At 39.4% G+C, this 26,662-nt stretch overlaps 4 protein-coding genes across 4 annotated transcripts in view; 1 reads left to right on the top strand and 3 right to left on the bottom strand.

Moving 5' to 3' along the window:
* The window catches only part of LOC145481582 (TP53-regulated inhibitor of apoptosis 1-like), a 137,451-nt gene that overhangs the window by 55,702 nt on the left and 55,087 nt on the right, over window positions 1–26,662 (bottom strand). The window lies entirely within an intron of this gene.
* On the bottom strand, window positions 4–3,968 carry LOC145481581 (cystatin-B-like). The gene is made up of 3 exons (XM_081460093.1): window positions 3,807–3,968; window positions 2,891–2,992; window positions 4–390 (listed from the first exon to the last, which is right to left on the bottom strand). Exons 1-3 carry the CDS (start codon window positions 3,870–3,872, stop codon window positions 256–258), a joined length of 303 nt encoding a protein of 100 aa, XP_081316219.1. The 5' UTR covers window positions 3,873–3,968; the 3' UTR covers window positions 4–255.
* LOC145481565 (putative ATP-dependent RNA helicase DDX10) lies at window positions 3,995–20,069 on the top strand. The gene is made up of 22 exons (XM_081460068.1): window positions 3,995–4,210; window positions 6,768–6,831; window positions 7,516–7,646; window positions 7,813–7,893; window positions 8,642–8,719; window positions 8,842–8,962; window positions 9,535–9,649; window positions 9,951–9,984; window positions 10,609–10,671; window positions 11,117–11,221; window positions 11,342–11,504; window positions 11,956–12,040; window positions 12,931–12,994; window positions 13,808–13,845; window positions 14,503–14,590; window positions 15,327–15,415; window positions 15,924–15,966; window positions 16,254–16,490; window positions 16,593–16,715; window positions 18,043–18,285; window positions 18,485–18,567; window positions 18,810–20,069. Exons 1-22 carry the CDS (start codon window positions 4,085–4,087, stop codon window positions 18,934–18,936), a joined length of 2,301 nt encoding a protein of 766 aa, XP_081316194.1. The 5' UTR covers window positions 3,995–4,084; the 3' UTR covers window positions 18,937–20,069.
* On the bottom strand, window positions 20,478–26,372 carry LOC145481571 (all trans-polyprenyl-diphosphate synthase PDSS2-like). Its single transcript, XM_081460076.1, has 3 exons — window positions 25,692–26,372; window positions 23,584–23,924; window positions 20,478–23,306 (listed from the first exon to the last, which is right to left on the bottom strand). The coding sequence occupies exons 1-3, from the start codon at window positions 26,200–26,202 to the stop codon at window positions 22,938–22,940; spliced, it is 1,221 nt and encodes a 406-aa protein (XP_081316202.1). The 5' UTR covers window positions 26,203–26,372; the 3' UTR covers window positions 20,478–22,937.

The following is a 26,662-nucleotide window of genomic DNA, read 5'->3' on the forward strand; positions in this document are numbered from 1 at the left end:
ATTCCACCCAAGTAATATGAAGTGTTGACACAAAGATGGATTGAAAACTAGCTACATGGTTTATTAACCATATTATGAATTCTCACCAAGCAAATGAATATTTCCAAACTTTTATTAATTACAGATTTTTTCCTAGATGTATAGAGTTAATTTACTGTGATCTGTGACCTGTTTAAGTTTACATTGCTTTTATTCAAAAAATATTCCTCTCTGGTTACATTTAAAAAGCCTTAAACTTTGTTCGGCGTAGAGGTTTCACTTTCCAAAGATTTCCAAACTGTCCTCTTTTGTTAATCCCGTTTTCATAGCATGTAGCTCAAGGTGTGATCCAATATGTGGCAAACACTTAAAAACACGCAAGTGGACATAAGAATTATTGCCAACATGAACCTGAAATGAGATACATTCATAATAATACATTCATAATAATATACATGAAAAAATCACTCGATTCTGATTGGCTAGGAGCAGTGCAGTTCAAGTGTAACACCAGTGCAAATTACACATCGCAATTCTGGATTTTGATTGGCTGAAAGATAACAAGAAAATTTCTAAGCCAATGATATCACGTAAAATGATAGCGAGAATTTTGTGCGGAAACTTTTAAAAAAGTTTTCTCGAATGAGAAAAAATGGTTTCAAGAAAGATCTTCCAGCACTTCCTCCACGCGAATTTTTTCATGTTTATATTATTAATAAGTAAAGCGGCTCTTGTAATGTCAGCTTTTTGGAAAACTCACTCGTGCAAATTAATTCCAAATTGAACTCGAAACCGTATGATTACCTATACTTAGTCATGATATACCAAAAACAAACGAGGAAGTCTTTGAGCAGCTGTGTTCTACCACTGTTTGATCTGCACCACTAAAGATGGAACATTACATCAGGGTCAAAAATGGAAAGAAAATTAGTGCTCCAGAACATCAAAAGAAATTGCAACAAACATTGTTTTGATGATGTTCTATCACTTTCTGACCTTGGGCAGAAAGTATAAAATTTGGTAAAAAGTAACATGGGATATTTCTTATCGGTTATTTTACACAGAAACCCAGACCCTCGTTAAGGTTACTGTAAACCTTCAGGGGTGCCTTCCGGAAAATACTTTCTTCGCGCGCTGCTTTAAAGAAAACCTTGGTAAACTATATATCATTGTAAAGCTTATAAACTGTTGAATCCGAAAATATCAATATGTTTTGCCATTTTTGCTTTGGTAGGCACGCGCAAGCGTTTAAACGCAAAACTGACCTTTCTTGTTATAAAACTGAATTACCAGCCATTGTGTTAACGCGGACATCCAAACTGACTGGACTATATCACTCAGGAGTTGATAGGCCAACAAAGTGTGTGAGGCTTTTTCGATATTTCTGTTGGTTACGTAGAAAATCCCTTTAACAGTTGGACAATAGCAAATTTTCTGACTGCCGGTACTCGATGGGACGTCACAAGAAAAACATTTGGATTTTCGTAAAAGGCTCACACACTTTGGTGCGCTTATATCCGACGAACATTTTGGGCAAGTTTCGTAAAAATTCGATAAATCTACATACCCTATTACTTCATATGAATAGGGGTGATTCACGCAAAAAAAAACCCTCCAGTTTTCGACCTCGAAAGAAATTTCTCAGTTTTCGCACCTCACTGAAGAGGTTGTCAACGGGGGCCATGCCGCGAACCAATGAAACGAGACTTAGAACTCCCCAGAAGAACGCTACAAGAAAGCTTCCCTGTCTTCCAGGAAAAGGTTCATTGTTTGTATTTACAGGAAATATTACAAACGGGAAAAGTGAAGTCTGCCGTGAAAAATTCATCGGCTTATAAACCGAATCAGCAAATACATCATGAAAAGAAGCAAAACAAGAAAAAAGAGAAACGATAGCGAAATAGCCTTTGATCAGGCCTTCTCAGCGAGCCGAACCGAGTCGGTGGATATCAATAGATTAAACTAAACGAGTAATTCATCAATCTGTTTGTGATACAAGAATATGGAAAAACATTCTTCGAAGCAGAGGATATCAGCGATTAAATTCGCCGCTAATCCCGCCGCAATCACTTTGTGTGCCAGAAGCGGGGCAGCATATAGTGCTGCAACAAAACCCATCTTCACTTGCACTTGCTTTCAAATTTGGAAACGCGAAGACCGTACAAAATTGCCCAGTATATCGCTTAATTAAGACGAATACAATCAACGAAAGCGGAGATTTCTGTGCGAGAAATTGCAAGATGTGAGGAATAAACAGTATAAGTGAAATACGAGTCCGTTATGAGATTACGCGAAAATTGTTACTGTTCAACTCAGTGGTTGACACATTCTGATTGGCTTATCACAGTTTGCAGTCGTCAACTTGTTTTTTAAACTCGCGTTTTTGTGGATAACTCGTTCGAGTTTTGAGTTTTTAAAATATTTTTTTTTTAGAAAATTTAGAATTAAGCAGCAGTCTTGAATTTGGCGTGAAAAAAATATTTTGGACAAAATAGGCCCTTGAAGGTCTACAGTAACCTTAACTGGAATGTCTTGTAAACTAGCAGTGGTTCTTTTATTGGAAGTTTTTCTATAAATAAATTACCCTTGATAACTGAAACTTTATTTGTCAAAGTCTAAGAATCAAAGCTCTCCAGAATCCTGTGTTTTACATCAGTCAGTGTCCCAAATGGAAAGAAAATTAGCGCTCCAGCACATTAAAAGGAAATTGCAACAAACGCTCTTTTGATGATTTTCTTTCACTTTCCGACACTGGGGGTAAAGTGTAAAATTTTGTTAACTAGTGACTAGGGCATTTTAAAATTCTGCCATAGTAACACGTGACACCCCCTCCCCTAAACCCAGTGGGAGATTCTTTTTTGGGGAGGACACTGCCTGGGCATTTCATAACTTCACATGACTCTAAACTAACCTTGATGAAATAATGGGTTCCAGAAACCAGCTGAGTTTTGAAAGAAACGGCGTCAAATTGATCGTACGAGGCTTTGCCTTTATATTCTGCCCGATTCTTCACCTGAAAAAGAAAAGTTTCCAAGATGCTCGTTAACAGATTTCTGTAAGGGCCAGTTACCTCGACCATAGTTAGTGGAGGGGACTGGTTGTGAAGCCCGGCAAACTTCAAAGGGCCGGCCTTTTGTTTCGCGTTTGAGGTTGAATTGCACTATCACGTGACATTGACCGTGCACACGCCAAACGTTCATTCCCAAACAATATGGAGGACACGAACGATTTGTTTATCATTGCCTAGACAAGCAAATTAACCATTGTACTATGAGTTGCTATCCTGCCGTGGTTTGCTTATGTATGTCCTGCCCTGCATTCTGCTCAGAATCTTAATGAAACCCACGACATCTAATTTCTCCTTACAAAATCAGTACATTTTTCTATCGGTAAAGTAATGAGAGTAATAAACATCATCAACTAACTATTGAGTGCATTTGTTTGCTGTGAATAATGCCAAAGTTGATGTACACGAATATGATATCATGACAGCCGTACTGTAAGGGAAATCTTTTTAGCAAGGAAAGGAAACTGAAAGGGATGCACTCCATGACGAAAAAATAGTACAAAGAGCAGAGTGAATATGGTAAATCTACGCTGGAATTTTGGAAATTGTCAGTCCTACAAGTCTGACATGTGAGCTTATGCCGAGCGAGCTCTACAGATCATCTGATGTTCGAACGAACTAATACTTTGAAATCAATAGCTTAACGTTATCAGATCAGACAATAAAACAGTTCAACGTTTTGTCAACAAAAAAATTATTCCAAAACTGCCCGCCCTGAACTTTGCAATCTTTGTCTTTTGGTCACGCAATGCGAACAAACCTCATCACAAATATCTTGCACTTCTTTGGTAGCCTTTTTCTCTTCACTTAGTTGACCACAAGCCATTTTTGAAACAGATCTATCCAGAAGAATGTCTAGAAGCTACAGGCTGAAATTGAGACCAGATCCCCAGTTATGAGTGACTCTTCGAATGACACCCACCTGACGTCCCCATCCTCTTTATTCTTTTACAGCCTCGATTCCAGGCTCTCCCTTCTTTTCCTCCCTTATCGCAGGCAGAGTCTGGGGTTGGCAAGGAAGGGAGGTTACTAAGAAATATGGCCGACGGTAAGGAGGCAAAAGTAAGATGGACAAAATCTGAAAAACATCGTCGAATACGACGTCGAGAATCATGGGCAAAGGAAGAAAAAGAGATTAAAGAATTAGAGGATCGTTGCAGAGATGTAAGTTGTTGTCTGTATTCTTCTTTATGCATAGGTTTCGCGACGTGTGGAAATGAGCTAATTTTTTGGCACGATTCAAAACATTACCACGTGCTAGTGGAGATTTTTAATGACATGTACTGTAAGCTTGCTAAAATTCGAAACAACAACACGAAACTACCAAAACGTGCGGTACCACCGAACTAACGAAAACGAAACGACCAAAATAAAGCCAACGAAACGAACGAAAACACCAAAACAACGAAAATGAAACCCGAAACAAGCGAAACCACCAAAACGAAATCATGCAAACGAGCGAAACAACCAAAAAACAAAACCACAAGCAAGCGGAAGATGGAATGTCGAAAAAAATCTCGATTTTAATGCAGATATTCTCTCGCATTCAAGGTTTTATGCACCTATCAATTTGGCCATCACCGGGCAAGCGTGGAGACTTTGTAAACGGTCAGTGTAAAATGCAGACGGCAGACTGCAGAACGGGGGTAAAATGCAGACTGAGGGTAAAATGTAGACTGCAGTGGTTTTATTGTAATGGCCAAAGGTGGTAACAGAATGTGCTATTCCGTGATCTGACAATTTGATAATTGTTAGATAAGTTCTTGTTTGTCAATTCTAAGAAAATGTGCTTGTGAAATAAAACAAATCATTCCTCCTCCATTTCTTCATCTGATATTCAACTTTCTTCCATTTATTTTCAGCTGGAAAAAAAAATGTGCGTTTTCGAGAAAACGAGCTTCATGGTACATTAACCTTTGTGAGCAAGACAAAAGTATCAAATTAAAAATGTGGGAGTGAAAATTAAAATTGTCTTGTTCACTACTTAAAATGAGCAAAAATTAACATAAAATGCCATAGTAACATTCAAGAGCGGTCTTAACAAAGGGTACATACACACTTTATTTGAAAAGTAGGTTAAAATTAAGGCAGCCATAGGCTGATGTGGATCTACTATATACAAATAACTACAAAATACAAACACTGATAACAAAAATTTACAAATATTATATTAAATTAAGGTATTATTTTTTAAGTTAAAGTCATAATATTATGCTATGTACATCAGTCAAAAAGTAACTAAAATCTTTTGGTTTCTTTGTAATAACGACAGCCTCTTTGTTAAAAGAAAGCGCCTCCAAATCGGCCTGTAATTTTCTAATAGTGGTTTTAAAACTGGTAAGGCTCTCCACACCTTTAGCAATTTTGTTGACAAAGTTCCAAATGACAGGTCCTCTATACCATAAGGTGTTTCTGCCAACTTCAGACTTGGGCCTGGGTATAGTCATCTGTTTAATGGCATGAAGAGATCTGTCAAGGGCTTTCTTTAAAAAAAGATCCCCAAGTGAAAAGGACAGAGAGTCAAAATAAACCTTGTGGTTACTGTAAGTTATTCTTGGACTGTGAATGAAAATACACACATGAAACATAGTACACACTGCTAAGATATAATTACGTCTCATCAAAATGCCTAACTAACTCGCAAGGTCACTGCAAACCAGGAGTGAATGGCAGTGGTTATATAGGAATTATGTTATGAGTACTGTGTCAGAGCTATAAATTATACACTCTGCACTTTCTGAGATTGTCTCACTAGTTTTTTTTATTTTATTTACGGTTGTGTGTTAGGTGGTTTTCATTTTGGTTGTTTTGCTCATGTCGGTAATTTTACTTTTGGTCATTTCTGCGGTGTCATGTTGGTCATTTTGTTCTGTGTATTATTGGGTGGTTTTGTTTTGGTTGTTTTGCTCATTTTGGTAATTTCATTTTTTCTTGTTTCAGTGGTTTAATTTTTTTTTTTTTTGTTCTGGTCCTTTTGGCAGTTTCGCTTGTTTCGGTGGTTTTGTTTTGTTGCTTTGGGTTTTAGTACATGCCCCCATTTATGATATAACAATTTTAGAGTTTGGTTTATTGGGTAATTTGTACATGTAGGTAGAGAGTCAAAGAGATATGTTCTTTAATAAAGGACGTACTCTAATCAAGGAGGCAGCATGGCCAAGTGGTTTATGGCGCTGGTGTTGTAGTCCGGAGGTCCTGGGTTCAAGGCCTCCACACTGCCACTAACAGGATGTGTTTCTCGGTATTCCCAAGTTCAAATCCTTGGTCACACTTTGTAAATAGCCAACTGGTCTGCCTCCTGCCAGTTGGGATTTTTAACTATGTTACATTATTTGAAATATTTGTTTCCTTTGTTTCAGTGGCATGCCTGTAAGGTAGCTAAGCTTAGTTCTTGTACAGTGCATGACCACTATAAATAAGATTTACATTTTTTTTTACCTGAGTCAGTGAACTTGATGGCAAATTAAAGGAGTTTCACAAAATACTGCTTATAATTAGTGGAACTTTCCCCTTAGGATGGTGTAGATTCAAAGTAAAGTGTCATTTTTGTCTTTTATCCAATAAATGACTGTGCATGTGGTATAACATTTGCTCTGTAACTGTTCATATTTATTGTAAAATTTGTACTTTTAATTATCATTACACAGAGCATACTAGGTTATTTTGTGAGTCTTTATCTCAGTGATTTAGCTGCAATTTGTCTCTTGTTTGTGTTGTTTTTTAGCTTGATTGTTCTGCTGCTTTATCAAAGTTCTCTGATTTACCTCTTTCACAAAGAACACTTCAAGGTACAGAGGCTGATACTACATACAAACTGTGTTGTATATAAGTTTTGTTAGTTTTAGTCCTGTTTATTTGATGGCGTGCTTCAAAGCAATAATATCCCTTATTGATGATTAAATTCTGTATAATTAATCATCACTTGAGTCTACTCAGAAGCCACGCACCTCTTCAGGACCGGTAATTTCATTTGCTCATTGTTTCATTTGCCAATCCCGTCAACCTCTCTGGGAGGTGCTTGGCAACTCAGTCTACTTGAAGTATAATTTTATTAATGAGACTTCAATTATACAGACATGTCTCTTTGCTCTTTGTTTATCTGGTAAACAGTTTATATCCATGAGAGAATTGTCTTGTATTGTTGCAAATTAATTTTACACTGATTATTGAACACAAAAGAATCCATGTCACGTTATTAGAGGATTAAAAATTTTGGCTTGTCAGTGACAACCAGTCAGGCGCTGCAGTAAACACTGAGATCTCTGTAGTACAATGTGATTGGCACAGAAATATGTTGGTCAAATCTCATATCTCTCTGTCACCAGAATTTGTTGTTCCTTAAAATATCCATACTTCCATGGAAGGTTTTTGGCTCAAATCTCACCCCTCCACCTACATACAAATCCCTCCAGAATTTCTAGGTTAGAACAGTTTTACTTTTTCTAACAGGCTGTAATGTTTTCATTCATCAGGTTTGCATGGTGCAGGGTATCGAATTCCAACTGAAATTCAGAAGGCTGGAATACCAATATCTTTAAAAGGCTGTGATGTCTTGGGAGCTGCTAAGACTGGCTCAGGAAAAACTTTGGCATTTCTTATTCCTGTATGTTATCTAAGTTTTATCTTTTGTTTAAGCGATGTGGTTCAAATGTCATTGATGAATTCCTGCAAAAACGCCTTGGAATGTATGAGATGTAATAAAGAGTGTAACCCATCCAACACTTTGACTGAACAAAATATTAAAACAGTTATGTAAAATGTGTTGACAGGTAATTGAAGTACTATGGAGGCAGAGGTGGACTTCTGTTGATGGTTTAGGTGTTCTGATAATCTCTCCTACCCGTGAACTTGTAAGTAGGCATAGGTAAATAATTACATCAATGTAGTCAAAATCGATGGATTTAAAATCTAATTTTTGCTTTAAAAGAAGATTCAAGTGAAAATGGCCTATATTGCTTGGAAAAAGCATGTAGATGAAGCAAAGGTTGGCCACTTCTTCTCCCGGTAAAGGGGTGGGGGTGTGAAAAATTTTCAGCCCTTCAGGTCTTGTGTAAATAAGAATAGAATAATATCCACCACTGGTTTGCCATGCATTACTAATTACTTATTAACCGAGAGTGAGGTCTTTACGGGAAAATCTCAGACTCAGAGCTTGCCATATTGACCGAGCGATAGTGAGGTCAATACAACAAGGCCGAGGTTTGAGATGTTCCAGTAAAGACTGAACTTTCAAGGTCAATAAGTTGTTTATTATATGGCCTTTTGCTTGGCTTTTGCAGGCCCGTAATCGGCCTGTGCTGGCATTACGGGAGAATAATGCCCTAGTATTAGCCAATCAGAGCGCACGTTATATTGGCTAAAAATGCAAGTCATATAGTAAAGGTAATTAAATTCCTCCTCGCTCCTCATCCAAAAAAATTGAGAGAAATTAAAACATCAGAAAAATCTATTTGACCTTCATCTAAAAAAGAGTATGTCTGAGTTTATGGGGCACACATCCTTTTGCTATAAAATGACTTGAACGTTTTGTGCATCCTCATCTGTGATTTCCATTGGTTTCTCATGCTGATTGATTGTGTATTTTCTTTTCATTTGTAGGCATATCAAACATTTGAAGTATTATGCAAAATTGGCAGCAAACATGACCTTTCAGCAGGTCTTATAATCGGTGGAAAGGTAGGTCCTCTGCTTCAGACTTGACAGTTACTTCATTTCAATCCCCCAGTCTTCAATAAGCCTTCATTCTGTAAAGGTGCTTATCACTTACCTGCTGACTAAACCATTGTTATATTTAATAGGACCTGAAACATGAGCAAGAAAGAATTAGAAAAACAAATATTGTTGTCTGTACCCCTGGACGGCTGCTTCAGCACATGGATGAGACGCCAGACTTCAACTGCAACTCTTTACAGGTTCTTGGTAAGTAACCCTCTTCTACTTTTCTGAGCTGAATTGAAGTTTTCCAGAGTTAGTTAGCTAGATTGAGTTGTTTCAGAAAGTATCCAAACCCCCATGGAAGGTTTTTCAGTGTGAACCCTCCAGATTCCTTGGGACAGTTAATTTTGCTGTGCCCTAGCCTTTCAATAGTCAGAGCTTATTTTTCTGTAGCTCAATCAGAAACTGAATTGCTTATGTTAATGAGGAAAATATTGTTAACAAGGACTCCCCTATTAATGGATAAAATCACAAGAGAGGATCTAGTAAGTAGTACCTGTGATTGGATGAAATATGATATGATAATAAGGAAATTTTCTGATACCATACTATTAAATATTACTGCATAAGTAGGGTCTGTCCCAACCCACTTTTCAAATGTCCCCATTCAAAAATCTCTCTGTGTGTGGATATGTGACAGTGTCTGTTTAATAACTCCTAAGAGGCCAAGATAAGTGGGGGGGGGGGGGGGGGGAATTTTGTAGACACATCATACCATTGTCCAGGCTTACAAGATTGTTGTGCACAACTGAACCATCTCTATTATTTGTTTTTAGTTTTGGATGAAGCAGACAGAATTCTAGATCTCGGTTTTGCTGCTACACTGAATGCCATTTTAGAAAATCTTCCCGAAGAAAGACAGACCATGCTTTATTCAGCAACTCAAACAAGGTACAACATGTTTTCATATAATTTGCTTACTACTTTGCTTAAGAAAAGATTCAAAATCAAGGAAGAGGATTCAGAATCAGATTTTAAACTTTGTCAATGCCAACAATATGATATCTCATAAAATTTAATTATTGTTAGTCTAACTGATTTAGTGACTTAGTAATATTTACCCTCCTATGCAGATATCCTTTTGGCTTGTTATGGAAAGATTGTGTGATGAACCATAAGAACATTTATGTGGGAGGCTAAGTAATATAATAATTATGATCTGAGATGAAATTCAGTCATATTCTTTTGACAGATCAGTACAAGATCTAGCAAGGTTGAGCCTGCAGGTACAATCTTTGTTGTCTTTAGGTAAAGAAGCTAGTAAAATGTTAAGTTTCTAATGAATCAGTTGTAAGGATTTTGTCCATAAACAAGTGACATTACATGGTTTTAACCAGCTGTTGCAGCCAGTTAAGCACTAAAGGTTTTGGTTGTAATCCCATCTTGAGAATTTAGTGTGTGTTCCTTTGGGGTGATCAGGATCAGGATGAGTGATCTAAGATCACTCGGATTATCATTCATGGTGCATCAAAGGAACTTATTAATCTGTGACCAGAGTAGTTTTGTCAGTTCCTTTCATGCCCCATGACCTGTTCACGAGTGATCGTGGATCACTGATCCTGATCCAGAACACCCCAAAGGAATGCACCATTAGAAAACCATTAGTTTCCAGCTCAAGAAAATTGTCTGCTGGCATTACTTTCTGATCATGATGTTTCAATATTGTAAATTTAGCATGTACATGTAATGTGTTAGTGTCACATCTAATTATTAATTAATATTTTTTGAGAGATCTTCAAAAGGAATATTGTACATCTGCTCAATTAGTTTATACCTGCTGTTGAATGTCTGTATATTAGTGAAACTTTACAATCATTTGATATTCATTTGATATTATTTCTCTTGTTAAGGATCCTGAATACATTGCTGTACATGAAAACTCAAGAACAAGTACTCCTAAAGGACTCACACAGGTTCATTATCAATGATATCACAGCTATGTGTTTGAAATAGAGCAGCGTTTAATTGAGTGTTGTAAAATCAAAACCAAAGTACATGTAACCACTCTACCCAATCACAAAGGACATACACAATACTGTGAATCAATCAAAACTGAAAGTAGTTACAAGTAGCTGATGTGAAGCACAGGAAAATGTTTGCAAGTGAGTCACGATTGGTTTTGGTTTTACTTCTGATTGGATGAGAAAATGGCACAAGTCTTAAATGCCAATCTTGTAGTGGTGATACAAAACCAATTACTTTTTCTACAGTCAAATTAAAACTGCTCTAACTAGTAAATTGCAGTTTCTTCTTATCATTCTTGTCTTCTGAACATTGTTGTTATGGCACCTTAGATTAGATGACTTTCTGTCATGAATGTATGAAAGTTAATTTTACTCTAGTTTCCTTTTCTCTCAGAGTTATGTAGTTTGTGAACTACATGAAAAGCTGGATTTTCTACACTCCTTTATTCGTAATCACATCAAAAGCAAGATTCTTGTCTTTGTTTCAAGTTGTAAACAGGTGAGAAAGAATAATTTGATATTGAACATTTCCATTCAGTTATATGAATCAGGATATTTTCTCAGGACTTTCTTCATTGTTGTTAATTTAATATTTGTTATTGTTTGTTCTTCCTGGTAGGTAAAATTCATCTATGAATCTTTTCGCCGCCTGCGACCTGGAATACCATTAATGGCTCTATATGGCAAACAAAAGCAGTTAAAGAGAGTGGCAATTTATAATGACTTTTGTAAGAAGACTGAAGCTGTGCTCTTTGCTACAGATATTGCAGCTAGGGGTCTTGGTGAGTACTTGTCCTTTATTTTTTTGTCATTAGAGTGGGTCATTGTTAACCAAAAGGCCAAAAGGGATTAGCGGGGTGACCTGCACTGTTTACAACTCAAGGTTCTTTTTTTGGTCAAATGTAACAATAGGTAAACAACACGAACAATTCCTGAACTCTAAGAACAAAAGAGGTGCAGATTAACAAGAAAGAATCAATATGGAGGTCTTAAATAGGTGCAGGTCAACTGGGATTAGCATCTACAAGGGACAATAATTGAGTAAATGTCAATCAAAACACACTCATAGCTCAACAAGCCCATTTCCTGCAACAAATTCAACTTTCCAGTTGTCTGATAGAGTCCTCCTCCAAAAATACTGCAACACAATGGCACTAGCTGGGGCTTGATTGGACTGCTCAATTCAGAGTCCTGTGTGTAAGTGACAATACCTGTTTGGTCTCTGTTCTGCAGACATTCCTGCAGTTCATTGGGTGGTTCAACTAGATTGTCCTGAAGATGCCAACACATACATTCATCGAGCAGGAAGAACAGCAAGGTGACTGGACGTGAACTAGATATGTTGTTGTTTAGAATTTGTTGCCTTTGTACCCAGAAAATGGTACAGTATTCCATTCATGCATGCACAAATGCGTATAGCTGGTCAAGTGCACACAGTTGGCATCCATAACTCTCCTTGAGATTCTAGGTCTAGTGTCTTTATAACTACTGCAGAACTTTACAGTCAGACCATCCATCATAAGAGTCTCTTGGCAGCTGCGACCATGTCTAAGGCCCCGTCCATGCTACGTGGGAGGAAGTTGAAAACACAGCTTTATTTCTATGGTTAGAGCTACCATTCACACTAATCTGTCATGAAAACGAAGCTTTTCAAAAATGCTCTTCAAACTGGAGGAATTTGGAAACACCAGCTTTGTGTTTAAGTGTGGACGGAAAACATTTTGAAAACAGAGCTTTTTGAAAATGATACCATCACAATGATCATGTGATTTCCCTGCCCAAGTTTTCCTCAAACACAAATCCAAAATGACCAGTGATTGTTGTGTTCAAATTTCATCGACATAGTGTGGAAGGAAAACATTTGATGTTTTTTCAGAGTGAAACCTCCATTTTCAAGTTCCTTCCACGTACATGTAGTGTGGATAAGGAGAAGTTAAACTGCAGACAAAATGTTTCTTTTAAAATGTTGTTTTGCTCATGTGTTAACCTTTAATTGTTTTAATTGTTGTTTTTGGCTCTGTTGGCGGGTTATGCATGTTCCCTTATCTGAATTTCAAACTTTTTCATGTCGCAATTTTGGAAAGTCCTCACATCGACGCCACAGTTCTAATGTGAGTCATCTCCATCATTTTTTGTTCTAGTCAATATTATGTCCCATGTTCATGTACCCTAACAGGCCTCATGAATGGTAAACCTTGTGTTTTTCAGGTATCACAAGAATGGACAATCCTTGTTGGTATTATTACCTTCAGAGGAACCAGAAATGCTTAAGGTAACACAACATCATCAGTTTCTAAATACTACTGAAATGTGTAGGTTGGTAAATTCTGGCTACAAACCAAGTGACCCATCAGGCTGGAGCTTATCCCTCTTTCTGTTTCATGAAGCGACTAGGAGTATTTCAACTCCCTCCTGGATGGGATGCTAGTCCATCGCGGGGTTACCCCCAGCATTAAGTTTGCTGGTACCCATTTATACACTGGGGTGGAGAGAGGCACTGTGGGAGTAAAGTGTCTTGCCAATGAACACAATGCAATGTCCCCAGTCAGCTCCCTGAACTCTCGATCCGAAGACGAGCTCATTAACCATGAGGCCACCACGCCTCCCGCTGAAACGCCTCCCACAGAAACTTGTGGACACAAAGAAATTCTATTGGGAATATTTTCTTGATGTACCATGAAATTCTCCAAACTAACACATACAGAAATGTATGACAATCAGAAAGGAGAATTTAAACTTCAACCTAATGGTTAAATGTTTCCTGCCTATTTCATCACCTGAGTCTAAATTCATGCAACTGAAAATGGCTTGATGATATGATGGACTTACTGAACTGAAAAACTAAGACCATTGTACTAACATGTAGTTTACATTTTTTTAACACCGAGCAAACCAAGATAATAATATATTGTTGATTTATTGTTTAATTGATTGTTATTTCAGGTGATCAAACCCTCCTCTCTCTTTTTGTAAACAGTGCAAACTGATATCTCTAATAATGTGAATGGGCGCGAATAGGGGAATAAAACTTGTTGTTGTTGGTGGTGTTGTTGTTTGCTTACTTCTTTGTTTATTCTTAATTCAGGCTTTAGAAGATAAAAAGATACCTATAAACAGAATAAGGTTAGTATGTTACATTTTTAAAATCATGACTTAATTTGTTGGTTTTCATCCGAAGCTTATAACCTGCTGACTACAGCTCGCACAATTCATGCGAGAAAAATTATCCATTAGTGTGAACAATGTTAACCCTGCTGTGTGGATCCGTCTCTGAATTCAAGCGAATCATAAGCGTGCATTAAAAGTGTTTCGATGTGATTGGCAAATGGTTTGTGTAAGAAGATGATCTATAAGGGAGGGAGACAGCATGGCCGAGTGGTTTGGTCACAGGACTGGACCAGACCGGGGGTCGCTGATTCAAGTCCCGCTCTGACCACTAAGCTGGAGTTGTTTCTCGGTAGACCCTAGTTCAACTCCTCGGTCGTGCTTGTAAATAGCCAACTGGTCTGCTTCCCGCCAGTTGGGATTTTTAAGCCTATTATGTTTGTTTGAAATATTTCTTTCTTTCAGTTTAAGTGGCGGGATCAACCACTATAAACATTCAACATTTAATATTTTTAACACTTATTAATAGCCCCCTCGTGAATGTGTTTGCACAAGACCTAAAACCAGAGATGAAGATTTGATCTCATGAACTTCTGCTTCCATCCATCCATTTATTCCATTCACAGTAGTTTTTATTTTCTATCTTGTCGTAATTGTTTAAATTTGAAATTACAGAGTGAATCCACAGAAGCTGGGTTCTATTCGAAAGAAACTTGAAGCATTCTGTGCTCAGGACTTAGAAATAAAGCAATGGGCTCAAAAGGTAACAGGCTCTCAAATCCCATGATGTTCGTTATGCTACTCATAAATGCAATTTTAGTTAGAAAAATAGGTAATTGTGAAGAAGAGCTCCCAAAACCGACTCAGTGTCGGCCAACTGTCGGCCGACGGGTTACCAACAGGTTACCGACAAGCTACCGACAGGTTACCAACAGTTTTCTAAGACAGAAAGTTTGCTGTAGAAAAGAAAGGAATAGAGTATCATATCCTATCAACAAAATAGTTTCAGAAACCCGAAAACAGATAGTCTGGTCGTTTTTCTGCAGCGATGTCGACAGACTGTTGGTCTGTGCTTTGGCCGGGGCTTTGGCCAAAACCGACTGTGTTCCGACAGATGTCCGACAGACGGCCGACAGGTTTTTTTTTCGGGAGCCGTTCTTCACAGTTCGAAAGTGTGCGCATATTGGAAGAAGGGCACTTAGGAGACTTAGCTTACATGTACTTAGAGGATTTTCTAAAACAAGGTCTGGAGCAGTTCGTTTTCTGGTGTGAGACATTGGAATAACAACACTGCTACTGTTTTTGGAAAACCCTCATAGGAATGCACAAAAATGTTTTGCTTGCATTTATCGGCCGCAAATTCCAATTGGACCAGGATAGGGGACCTGCATGAAAACCAGCTAAGGCTGATGTGGCTTCCGCTCTAAATATCGTAATTTAAGGTAAAAAAACAACTGTTTTATTGACAATTAACCACATATTGGCTATTTTCTCCTCAGAGTATCGTATCCTACGCCAGATCAGTGTTCCTGCAGTCAAACAAAAAAATATTTGATGTCAACAAGCTTCCCTTGGACGAGTTTGCGCAGTGAGTCTTGTCTTGTAGTCTTTTGGTTGGAATCTTTGTTGTGAGGAAGTAAAAGCAATCAGCACGCTTCCTCAACGAAAAAAGGGCTGCAAAACGTTGAAAGAAAGTTTTGTGTGGGGTTTAACAGTAGACAGCGCGGGCGAGTGGTTAGGGCTCCGGACTTGAAATCCGGAGGTGACGGGTTCAAGTCCCGCTCTGACCACTAAGCTAGAGTTGTTTCTCGGTAGACCCTAGTTCAACTCCTCGGCCACGCTTTGTAAATAGCTAACTGGTCTGTGATGTTCAGTTGATATGTATATGTTTCTGTCAGTTTAGCTGGCATGCCTAAGAACTAGCTAGGTGTGGCACTGTCAAACAACAACATTTGAGTATTTGAACAACCGCGACGAAGATGACTTTAGTTTGTCTAAGAGCGTAATTTTAAAGGAAAAGAAGGAAGAATATGGGACTGACGACGTTAAAATATAGCAGCCACAGAGGAAGACGTTCGATTTTCTTTTTATTGTAGATCACTTGGATTACCCAACCCTCCGCGGATTCGATTTCTTAAGGTAAGATGACGTGATACCTTGTTTTTCATACTAGTTGTATAATTAACTTTGCAATAGTTTAAAAAAACTATGTCAGTTTTTCATGCGTCTGTCCTGTTATTGACAATGCATTTCATCATGACATTGTCAAAGTAGTCCGAGCTACTTTAATAATGTTATGACGAAATTCATACTCAATAACAGGACAGAGGCATGAAAAACTGACGACTACTAATTTGGTAACTTTGATTAAATAACCAAACTGGCACTCTTGTTGAACGTTAATCTGGTATATATTTATGTCTTAGAAAGCGGAGAAAAAGTATGGTAAACAAAATGACTCGTCACAAATTGACCTCGCGACAAGCAACCAAACACAGGAAAGCAGCGGTAGTAGTGACGAGGGGTCTGGGGACGAGGAAAGTGAAGACGAGAGGGATCTGGTAAACACTTCGAAATTACGAGATGATACCGCTGAACAAGATGATTTACTATTCCTTAAGAAACGCCATGTAAACTTTGACCCAGGCCCACCTTCAATAGAGGTAAGCTTAAAATGACATAATCCACTTTCAAATCTGAAATTTTGGTAGAATGTGAACTGCGGTCAGATCACATCTTAACCATAACCTTTTTTTTTTTTTCAGGAAGACCTGGTTCAAAAAGAGAGAAAGCCAAAGAAACCAAAGACCAAAATTGCTGCGGCCAAAAAAATACTGAACAAAAATGTGAAGATAAACACAAAGATAGTGTTTGACGACGAAGGAGAGGTTAGATACAAACTGTTTTCTTTGCACGTTTTATTTTTTACTGCTGAGAGATGTTTTAGTTGCTGTTAACCGGCACAAACAAATGTTTTCACAGAGCTAATCTCTAGCGTGGTTGTGAATTGAGTTTCGTTGAACCAAAACCAAAGTAATAGCTCTGACCAATCACAGGGGACAGAGACAATCCACTGAACCAATCAAACGGTAATGCAAATACATGTGGCTGACGAGCGCGGGAAAACGAGTGTGAGCGAGTCATGATTGGTTTTGGTGTTACTTCTGATTGGATGACAAAGTGGCGCGAGTTTTGTAAGCCAATCGTTAGTAAAAACCTCTCTGTAAACAAAAGGCCAGTGCACGGAGCCAATCAGAACCAGATGCAAAAACCGGTAACTTGTAATCCGTGGGCGGGAAAAGTCGCGCAAACCAGATAAAGACTGTTTGATTGGTCAAGAAGAGCGCACCTTCATTCTGATTGGCTAGCAGACGTTGCACGAGTTTCTCGAATCCATCATAGTCCTTGGCAAACTCAAAACCGAAGTTAATTGATAATTCCTTAAAAAAACTAGTAGTAATCAGAGATTATGAGAGTGCGTTCGACGCTCTCACTTTAATATATATATACCGTAAATAAATGATTTCACTAGCTGACTTTCAACCTTTGTCTATTGCTAAAATCAATTTTTTTCAGCAACAACCGAGGTTTTACAGTCAGACACATGTATGCATAGTGTCAAAGTCCATGCTAGTGAAGAGGTCACGATTTGTTGATACGCTGCGTGACGCCGCCAGTTTCTGTAGACTCTCAAGTTTCATAGGATATTTAAATCACGTAAATTATTCTAAGCTGGCATTTGCAATCGCGTGCTCGGTTCGCGTGGTCTTTTATCATAAACAAACTCCGTGCGACTAATTCGAGTCTTTATCCGGTCGAAATTTTATTGTTTGGAATCGGTGGAAAAGTACTCTGAAGGCAAGATCCATAAGACTACTTTATTCATCAGGGGAAATACTGAGCTATCTGTCGCGACTGGAACTAATCAACAAATGCAATCAAAATGTAGCTGTCCCACGGTTATCATCCCAAAGCCAAGTCGTGTTAATAAACAAGGACAATTCCCTCAGATTTCGATAAATGCTACCGTCGAAGCGTTAAAAATTCGCCAAAATGATAATTCCTTAAAAAAAAATAACTATAACGGTGGAATGAGGTAACATACGACAGATGAATAGCATGCCATCCAGTGGGGAGAAGTAATAGCTAGAGGTATCTGGAGTCTTTCATTGTCAACTTAATTAAATTCATAAATCACGTTTATGTCAATTGTAGCCACTTACGACTGAAGGACCTCCTCTAAATCTCGCAAGTAAGTCTAAACCAAGCAACGAAACTCTTGAACCAGTCCCTCTCGGCGAGAGCCATAAACGTCACGTGGGTGGCATTTCAGTAGAAGAATCACGTGATTTGATGCGTCAGGCGGACTTGATTGACAGGAAAGTGGAAAGGCAGCGAATTAAAAGCAAACACAAAGAACAAAGACGAAAAGTTAAGAAACGACGGCGGGAGGAACAGGTAATTATCAACAACATTTTTTTGTTGTTGTCATTGTTGCGAAAAAATCATCGCGGCATTAGTTTATTGCCAGCTTTAGCTCTTAATACCATGTTAGTAGCTCGCGGTTTTTCTCTGAAGGTTTGTTGGGTTAACAGGTGGACTAGCGAGGTCTCCTGTTTAGAATTAGGATTAAACTAAATTGATGTTTGTTTGTCAGGGTGTATCAGGTGTCGGTTTAGTGGACGACGGAGAGGCTGAAGAAGAACTCGAGGATGAAGAGGATGAAGAGCAGCCACAGAGGTACTGTATTCAGTGTAGCTGTTTCAATCAAAATTTAAGGCTAATGGTTGGTTGTGTTTTTGACGATCCTCTTTGAATCTTAACACCAAGGAAGAAATAGTTGCCTTTTTCCAACTACTCCCTTCTTCTAAGCTCTAGCTGGGCCTGGCTTTTTGACTGAAACACTATACTGTATACACCACCAGTACACAAGACCAAGAAGTTGAGTCAAATTTAAATTGTTTTCTCTTTTTGGTCCATAGCCCCAAGAAGAGGAAGGGCTTCTCAAAGAGTGACAGAGTCTCAGATATTGTTCTGGATTTGGCGCCCCAAGGGCCATCTTTGGCAGAAGACGAGGAACTAGTTTTGCAGCTTCTGTCGGGATCTTAACAAATGTACACCCTTTTAGAGCAAGATGAAGTTAAGGACACCCCCAATTTCCCTTATAGGGAAAAGGACATAATGATGATGATGATGATGATGATGATGATGACGTGAAACCTTCTGCTGGCCCCCACAAATTAGGGACCTTCATGTCATTGTTGCCTTCTGTCCTGTGAATGAGTGAGGTGGACAGCCTTCTCCTTGAGATGATTCTCTTTGATATAGCCTACATAGCAGCCGTTCATTTCCAAATGCGCGCGAAGGGAACAAAACTGCGAGTGAGTGCGGAATAATAAGTAGCAGGGGGAGAGGGTGGGGCAAACAATGAATCCTTTCCTCCCCACGCTCTCCCCGTTCTCCTTCCGCGCTCGTTTGCTCTCTCGCTTGCTCGATCTCCCCGCTTGGACAATGGAAAGGAAACGTCTGCGACGCAGAATATCTTTGATGTGGACGTGATTCATTGTGTTTTTGTGCTTAATAACAGGTGACCCACATCTAAATGTGCTTAAAGATAAATACTCAACAATAACAAACCGATTACTCGCAGGAAAAGCTGACTAACGAAGATACTTTAATATGTTTTAAATTCTGCAGATTATTTATTGAAATAACGCAAGTTACATACTACCAGTCGCGATTCGTGTCGCTTAGCAAAGAAATTTTTTTCTGTTTATTGTGAATTAATTGAAAAACTTACTCTGGGTAAATAAAAGCTTAGTTACATTTGTTTCATTCTTTTATTTTTCTAATCTGAAAAATACGAGAAAAATGCGCATTTCTGTTATCTTTATAGGCCTAAGATTTTCTTTCCAAATTTACAGTCCAATTTCCGATCCCATATTTGGAGACATTCCTTCTCATTTATTTAATTACTGTGGAACCTAACAATATCATCTCTTGAAAACGTTATTTGCCCTTGTCGTTGTAGGCGGCAAAAAAGTGTTGCACATGTATTACTTACTTGTTGAAGTTGCAATCTCATTCGTTTTCTGATGCACTCGTTAATACTGAAATCCAACATGTGCACTGCCTTATAGTTATTGCAATCTCTCTTAAGAGCAGCTTTACAAAATATGCTGTAACAGTACATTTTGCAGTGAAACAAACATTTTACATGATCCTCAGTTACAGCAGCAAAGAGTTCATCCGTTTACAACGCTAGTATGGCCTGTTCAAGTAAATCCAGGTAGATTCTTTTACGGCGAATAGGCTCGGGTGGCAACTCTAATTCCAGTTTCTGACAAATGTTTTGGAGCATGCCACGTTTTAATCGCTCCAGTGATCCATCCTTGGCCAAGGCGCAAATATCATACTGATCGAAGACGATCCAACGTGATAACATGTTGAAGTGTAATGGTCATGACAGTTTCCCTTGCCCGACCAAAGTTGTCTTCATCTTCGCTTGCCATGATATTGCGGGCATCATTGGGAAGTTGCTGGCGGGTCTTGGCTGCACGACGTGAGAAGTAGGACGAGGTTTGCTGTGGTGCCAGAAACTCCGAGACTTTGAAAAGGCGAACACCATCTGGCCCCAATGCATATCTCATTTCACGTGCAATTGTATCAGCAAACTAACTGTTTTCCAGTGTTTTGATCTATAGCAAACTTTGCATTAAGGTAAGCGGAAACGATAGGCATTTTTGGCACACTTGAGAGCCCAGCCTTCACGGATGCACTGGTCGGTTGCAGTCTCCTTTTGGACTGTAAGACCTGTAACGGCAGCCGGTGATGGATATGCAGGCCACACCCTTCTCCGAGCGGGATTTGTAGCCCAGTCTAACAAAGTCCGCATCTCTTAAGACCGGATACGTCGTTCCAATGACGATGTTCAACATCTCTGACCATTTGCAAAACGTATTTTGAAACGATTTTGCTCTAAGTATTCTTTCATCTATGTTGAAATTAAGAAATCTGCGCACTGGTAGCTATATTTTAACATGACAACGTCCATAGCAGCGGTGTTTACAGTTCAAAAGAACGCAAGCACTCTTATGCTAACACTTTTGCTTATGTGCGGCCATTCCCACCAGCGCATAAGCGTCTTTTATGCTTATGGTTATGTCTAGTATGTTAATGCTCATCTCCCTGAAGGGTATAAATCAAGGATTCTGGTCTCACTTGGGGTGTTCATAACGAAACGCCAGTATTTTCAGCTGTCAGTGTCTATTAGGGTGCACTCGAAGAAATAATATTAAAAAACAGAAAAAACACGCTCTCATTTTCGCCGGTCTCTCGAGCCCTATCACAAAATTGTAGGGTCGGTGTCTGGAAATTTGTCCGTGTGAAGACTTTCCCGATACCATTCATTCATCAGCTTGGACCCGACACACACTTCAGTGTTACTACCTTCTCTAAAAACCCCACCGTGCGATGCAAATTCGACTCACCTCAGTGTCGGTCTCCAGATGCCACTCACGGTCTCATTCAGAGATACCTTACAAAGTTTCCTGGGATACTTACACAGACAGAGCCTTAATCCCTGCCGACCAGATTGTTTTCACTCCGGATAGTGGCGAAAGAGTGGATGCTACCAACATCGTCCTGGTTATTACTGACGGAAAGACGCTGAAGGGTTCAAAGCCATTTAACGTTACCGTTCCTCCATTAAGGGTGCGTGTTCGGTGGTAGACAGTAACAAGCAGCTGGCTCATTGGGTTACAGGCTTAAGGCCATTAATTAAAGGGAGGGTTTCACGGCTCAGCGCATGTGCAAACTACAACGTTCATAATTCAATTTTATTGTTTATAAAACAACTGATGACTCGCATGTTAACTTGTGGGAAATTTGCCTTTGAACATTTCTCGGTCAGTCAGGTGAGATTTCTCATTAGCACTCCATTCGCATGTTCCGACTTCAGTATCACAGACTAAAATTTTGTGAAAGCAGAATTATAGAATCTGCTTAGCCATATGGCTAGACAAAGGCTAGCTGAATGACTGATGCCCAAGATTTGCACAGAAAATGTCGAATTCAGTATTGAACATCGAATTTGTTATTTGGTCCGACGATCTTATTCTGGACCGGACGCCCGAGTTATCCACTCGAATCTAATTGGTTTATAAACAATGGCATTGGGTGGGCTACCTCATAGCTTGCACCTGCGCCGAAGCGTGAAATTATGCCTTTAAAGCACTGCCTCTTTCTTGTATAGGATATCTCAATCGCAGGATACCCCTGGGTATGTTGTCAGTCAGGGTGTCCTAACATTACCCGATTCTTAAATTTATTCCTGGATAGAAAGCGAACCCGTGGGAGTTAAGTGTCTTGTCTAAAAACCCAGCACAACTGGCCTCAGCCAGGGTATGACCCCGACCTCTAGATGAGGAATACCACCCTTCCCCCTCCACGATATTAATAAATTCCGTAACTCGTTTCATTACCAAGCGCAATTCTTGACGCTTCTCTGGACTCTCAGTGCTTTGCAAATCAATTATAGGAAGGAAAACGCGCTATTCACTCTGGGCAAGGATTCTTCGGTTCCTTTGATGCACCATGATCCGAGTGATCTTGGATTGATCTGTTTAGTAACGAAACGCAAAATCCGTTTTCAGATTTAAGAATCCAATCTTGGATTTTCTTAAAGAAACGCACCCTCAAGTACCAAAAAGATTTTCACGGTGAATAAGTGTACAAGCGCACACCAAGTCTCTGAAATACAGTTCTTATTTTCACCCTTGCGAAAATAATACTGACGAGAAAGTCAACGGGTCCACTAAAAATCTTAAGTGCTAACGGAGCAGGGATGGCGCAGTGACGAGAACACTCGCTCCCACCAGTGTGGCCCGGGTACGATTCCAGCCCGATGCCATATGTAGGTTGAGTTTGTTGCTGGTTCTCGCCTTGCTCCGAGGGTTTTTTCTCCAGGTTCTCCGGTTTTCCTTCCTCCACAAAAACCAACACTCCAAATTCCAATTCAACCAGGATAGAGGATGCGCTCGAAAACCAGGTAAGGCTGATGTGGCTTCCTCTCTAAATATTGTGATTTATTTAATTTATAATTTATTTATTTAACCAGGATAAGCACACGAGTTTGCGATATTTACTAACGCTTCCTTGGCGTCAGACTCTGGAAAGAGATCCAGTGAGTCCAAAGCTCGCTTACTAAAAAATGAACTCAATTCTTTCAATTGTATCACTGTTTCTTCTTGGACGACCATGCCAGACAGTTCTTGGTGTAGTTGATCCAGTTTGTCTGTGTTTTCCTCTGAGAAGATTTCATTTAGCAGTTTTTTCACCTCAGTGCGGTTGCTGGAGAGAATTATGGGTGCACTGTAGAGAATAGCTGTAGATTTTTGTTCCTGGAGAGACTGAAAGTCTTCCTTTAACTGGTGAGCATATGCTATATTCTTCCCAAATTCAAAAGCCTTTTCCTGAAGCTAGAAGTAACCAGTCAAAACAAATCAGTTCAATTATCACACAAATACAAATACAGTAAAAGAAATCATGTGTTCAGTATACCATGTAAACTAGCATTTCTTATACTCTAATCACCCTGAAATGATTATAAAATATTTTGTAACTTATCTTAATAAACACAAACACACCATCAGGAGCAGGTATCTTGTTTATCGATGCAGGATACAGCAAGCATTACATCATAAAACACCTGGTTCATTTTGGAGATAAAATGGTATATGATCACTATAAACTCACCTCTTTTGAATGTGCAACAATCTTGAGGGCCGCTTTACAACTGTTTGCCATCAAGCTTCCCTTACACTTAAACACTAGCTCATTCCAAAACTCCAAGTTCAAATTATCAGCTTTAAATGTGATCTTCAGAACTTCTCCCTCCATCAAATGTCCAATTACCTCTGAGATCATTTGCACTACCTCAGTGTCTTTAAGTTCTGCTAAACCAGTACAGGCATTTGCTAGAAGAAAGTCACCACTCAACACAGCCATCTTGTTACCAAATTCCATGTCATCCTGATATGACTTACTGGATGATGAGATGTTGGATAGATTCACTATACCTGTATGCACCAAGCTGGCTGCAACAGAAAAAAAGTACTCAATCAAAAACAAAACAGCCTATGCTTTGGTCTTGAATCTGCTTTACCACTGGCATAAGGGGCTCTGCTCCTGGAGTGGGACTCCAATATAAAAAGGACAAGGGTGCTTGTCAGACCTTTTAGGGGTTAAAAAAGCAATTTTGATACCTCTTAGGGTGTTCAGCCTCAAAAGATCCACAGCAGGAACTTTTGTGGTACATTTTGGGATATAGAGCTGAAAGAATATGACAGAGATAATGTGTTGCTCTAGAGTTGGTACCTCTTAGGGGTGAAAAATGTTTAAGCCACGCCCACAAAACAAAATCTTGGTACCTCTTAGGGGTTCTTTTCAAAATTTCTGATGAGCACCCCAGTCCTTTTTATATAGGAGTCCCTTCCCCCCCTCCCCCTCCCCCCCAAATCGGGGCTCTGCTGCTGAAACCTGAACAATCAATTGATTTAGCCAAGCTAGTTTCTTTGTAAAACACTTTGAAAAACCCACTCTTTATAAGGCAGTTAATGAATGTACTTCCCTTGTACTTGTCCCACCCCACCCCCTCTCCATGGTGTGTGTACTACAGGGGGGATATTTAAATTTGTAAGTGGATGGGAGTTCTCAGAGTTCACAGCAGTCCAGGATCTATGTCTCAAACCGCTCTAAAATCTTATATCCCATCTCAGACCAGAAGTAAAGACAGCGCCACCAACCATAGCTGCCAGATTGCTGGTAACAGTAGTCACTATTTTATCCACCTACATGCAGCCCCAGTAGTTCAAAGGATTCATAATGATATCCACTGGACAATGAACTATCCAGAGAAAAGCATCACATTGTTAGTAGTTTGTTTTCTGGACATTTATTCACTGGATAGCACCTTACACACTGTATGTGGACCCAGTTGTTCAGAGGATACATGTCAATAAAACTTTAACCTACTGGTTAAATCATTGTCTAGCGGACTGTGTCTTTAACTGGCTGGATATTGGCCCAGTTCTTTTGTTTTTTCATTTTACAGACCAAGCTAAGGTCCATAAAAAAAAACAACAACATTGAGGCAATATATATGGGTTATTGACCAAGTGTGAGGTCAAGATGGCTGGATATTGGCCAAGTTCTTTTTTTGCGTGTTTATGGACCGAGACGGAGTCAAGGTCCATAAACACGCAAAAAAAGAACGAGGCCAATATCCAGCCACCTTGGCCGAACAAGCTTGGTCAATAAAGGATTTATTATATGGCTTTCGGGAAAATTTTTCTTGCGGGACATGGCGGGTAGTCCCGAGCGGGCAAGATAGCTCCATCTTGCCTGCTCGGGTAGCCAATCACAGCGCAGGATTTGATTCATCTTGCCCGCTCACGGAGCTAGCCATATAATAATCAGCCTTCTTGACCGAATAAGGTTGGTCAATAACGGATTTGGTATATGGTATAAAGAACACAATTTTCTTTCGGGAAACAGTGGGTAGTCCTGAGCAGGCAAGATACCCCAGTCTTGCCCACTCAAGTAGCCAATCACAAAGGAGGATTTGGTTCATCTTGCCCAGTTGCAGAAGTAGCGACATAGTAAAGTGATTTATCCGGTGAACATAACACATAATTATACCCTAGCTTATATTCAAACCCAATTCAACTGCCAAGGCACTTGTCATCAGGCCAGGGCATTTCCCTGGGATTGGAATTGTGCAAGAAAATTCTCTTCCATTTACTAACTGAAACACATTTATTAAGAAGAACAAAACATTGAAAACAAAATTAGGTCACGGCTACCTGTGTGTATAGTTTCTGTTATATCAGCTAGCTGTCTCTGGCTTGAATGGATGTCAGCTACTAATTCCTGATCCGTGCTCCAGTCACTTTGTAAACATGGCCGAGAAGCTTTGGACACGAGGAGCACCAACAGTCCACGAGTTTGCATAGTATTGTTCTCGTCTGATACGAAGCCTCGAGCTGTTCGCAACATGGGATGCTTGCTCATGGCGAACCTTTTCATGTACATGGCGATGTTAGAGATTTCGTCACTCAACAGATATCGCAAATTTAAGAACGACGTCGGATAGCCAACAATTTTCTCAGCGTCCGAAAGAGCTCTGGTCAAATCGTCTTGTCGGGAAGACCAGATATGTCTCCTCATAAAAAGACGTGCGCATCGAAATTGACTTGAGAAAAACGCAGAGTTATGTTGTGGCAAGCTACGTTTGGAGTCATGATAGCTTCTGATGAAACGAAAAGCTAAGAGCAATGGTTTTCTTTCCTTCGCAAGGGTGCAAACGACCGCCATTTTGGATGTTTGAACACACGCAATCGCGCCGCGTTCAAATGTGCCAGTGGTGACATAACAAACAGGTTGCTACGTCATGTAAGTCGTATTGTTGACTCCCAAAGATATTACTCGGCTTGCATTTGCGGTGGCTGTACAGAGAGTTCAGAGCCACCTTAAAATTTCAGCACTTTAAGGTGGCTCTGAACCCTATGTACATATTTTTTTTTAATTTTGCCAAAAGTTGCGTCTTATCATGCTTATCAACATTTGATAATAAAAAAAAAATAATTGTACCGTTTTTGAATTATAAGCCCCGAAAGCTGTAATTAAGGGTGTTTTAGCAGGTCATACTGTTGCTATGGTAACCTATTGTGTCACGAAAACGATAACAACGTGTTCACCAATGATTGGGCATTTTTTTGATACTATGATGTGGCTTCAAACAGCTGAAGCCATCAAGTGATAAAGAGTGGTTATA

This window comes from Orbicella franksi, chromosome 3 (genome assembly GCF_964199315.1).
Source record: "Orbicella franksi chromosome 3, jaOrbFran1.1, whole genome shotgun sequence".
Taxonomy (NCBI): domain Eukaryota; kingdom Metazoa; phylum Cnidaria; class Anthozoa; order Scleractinia; family Merulinidae; genus Orbicella; species Orbicella franksi.

Bases quoted from the DNA above. Each gene is read 5' to 3' on its own strand.
- LOC145481581 (XM_081460093.1), bottom strand. From the start codon at position 3,872: ATGGCTTGTGGTCAACTAAGTGAAGAGAAAAAGGCTACCAAAGAAGTG. The intron at 2,993-3,806 runs GTTTGTTCGCAT...TTTCTTTTTCAG, and splicing joins TGCAAGATATTTGTGATGAG to GTGAAGAATCGGGCAGAATA. The intron at 391-2,890 runs GTTAGTTTAGAG...ATCTCATTTCAG, and splicing joins GAACCCATTATTTCATCAAG to GTTCATGTTGGCAATAATTC.
- LOC145481565 (XM_081460068.1), top strand. From the start codon at position 4,085: ATGGCCGACGGTAAGGAGGCAAAAGTAAGATGGACAAAATCTGAAAAA. The intron at 7,894-8,641 runs GTAAGTAGGCAT...TTTCATTTGTAG, and splicing joins TCTCTCCTACCCGTGAACTT to GCATATCAAACATTTGAAGT. The intron at 8,963-9,534 runs GTAAGTAACCCT...ATTTGTTTTTAG, and splicing joins CAACTCTTTACAGGTTCTTG to TTTTGGATGAAGCAGACAGA.
- LOC145481571 (XM_081460076.1), bottom strand. From the start codon at position 26,202: ATGGCGGTCGTTTGCACCCTTGCGAAGGAAAGAAAACCATTGCTCTTA. The intron at 23,925-25,691 runs GTAGCCGTGACC...TTTCTGTTGCAG, and splicing joins AACAGAAACTATACACACAG to CCAGCTTGGTGCATACAGGT. The intron at 23,307-23,583 runs GTGAGTTTATAG...GGTTACTTCTAG, and splicing joins TTGTTGCACATTCAAAAGAG to CTTCAGGAAAAGGCTTTTGA.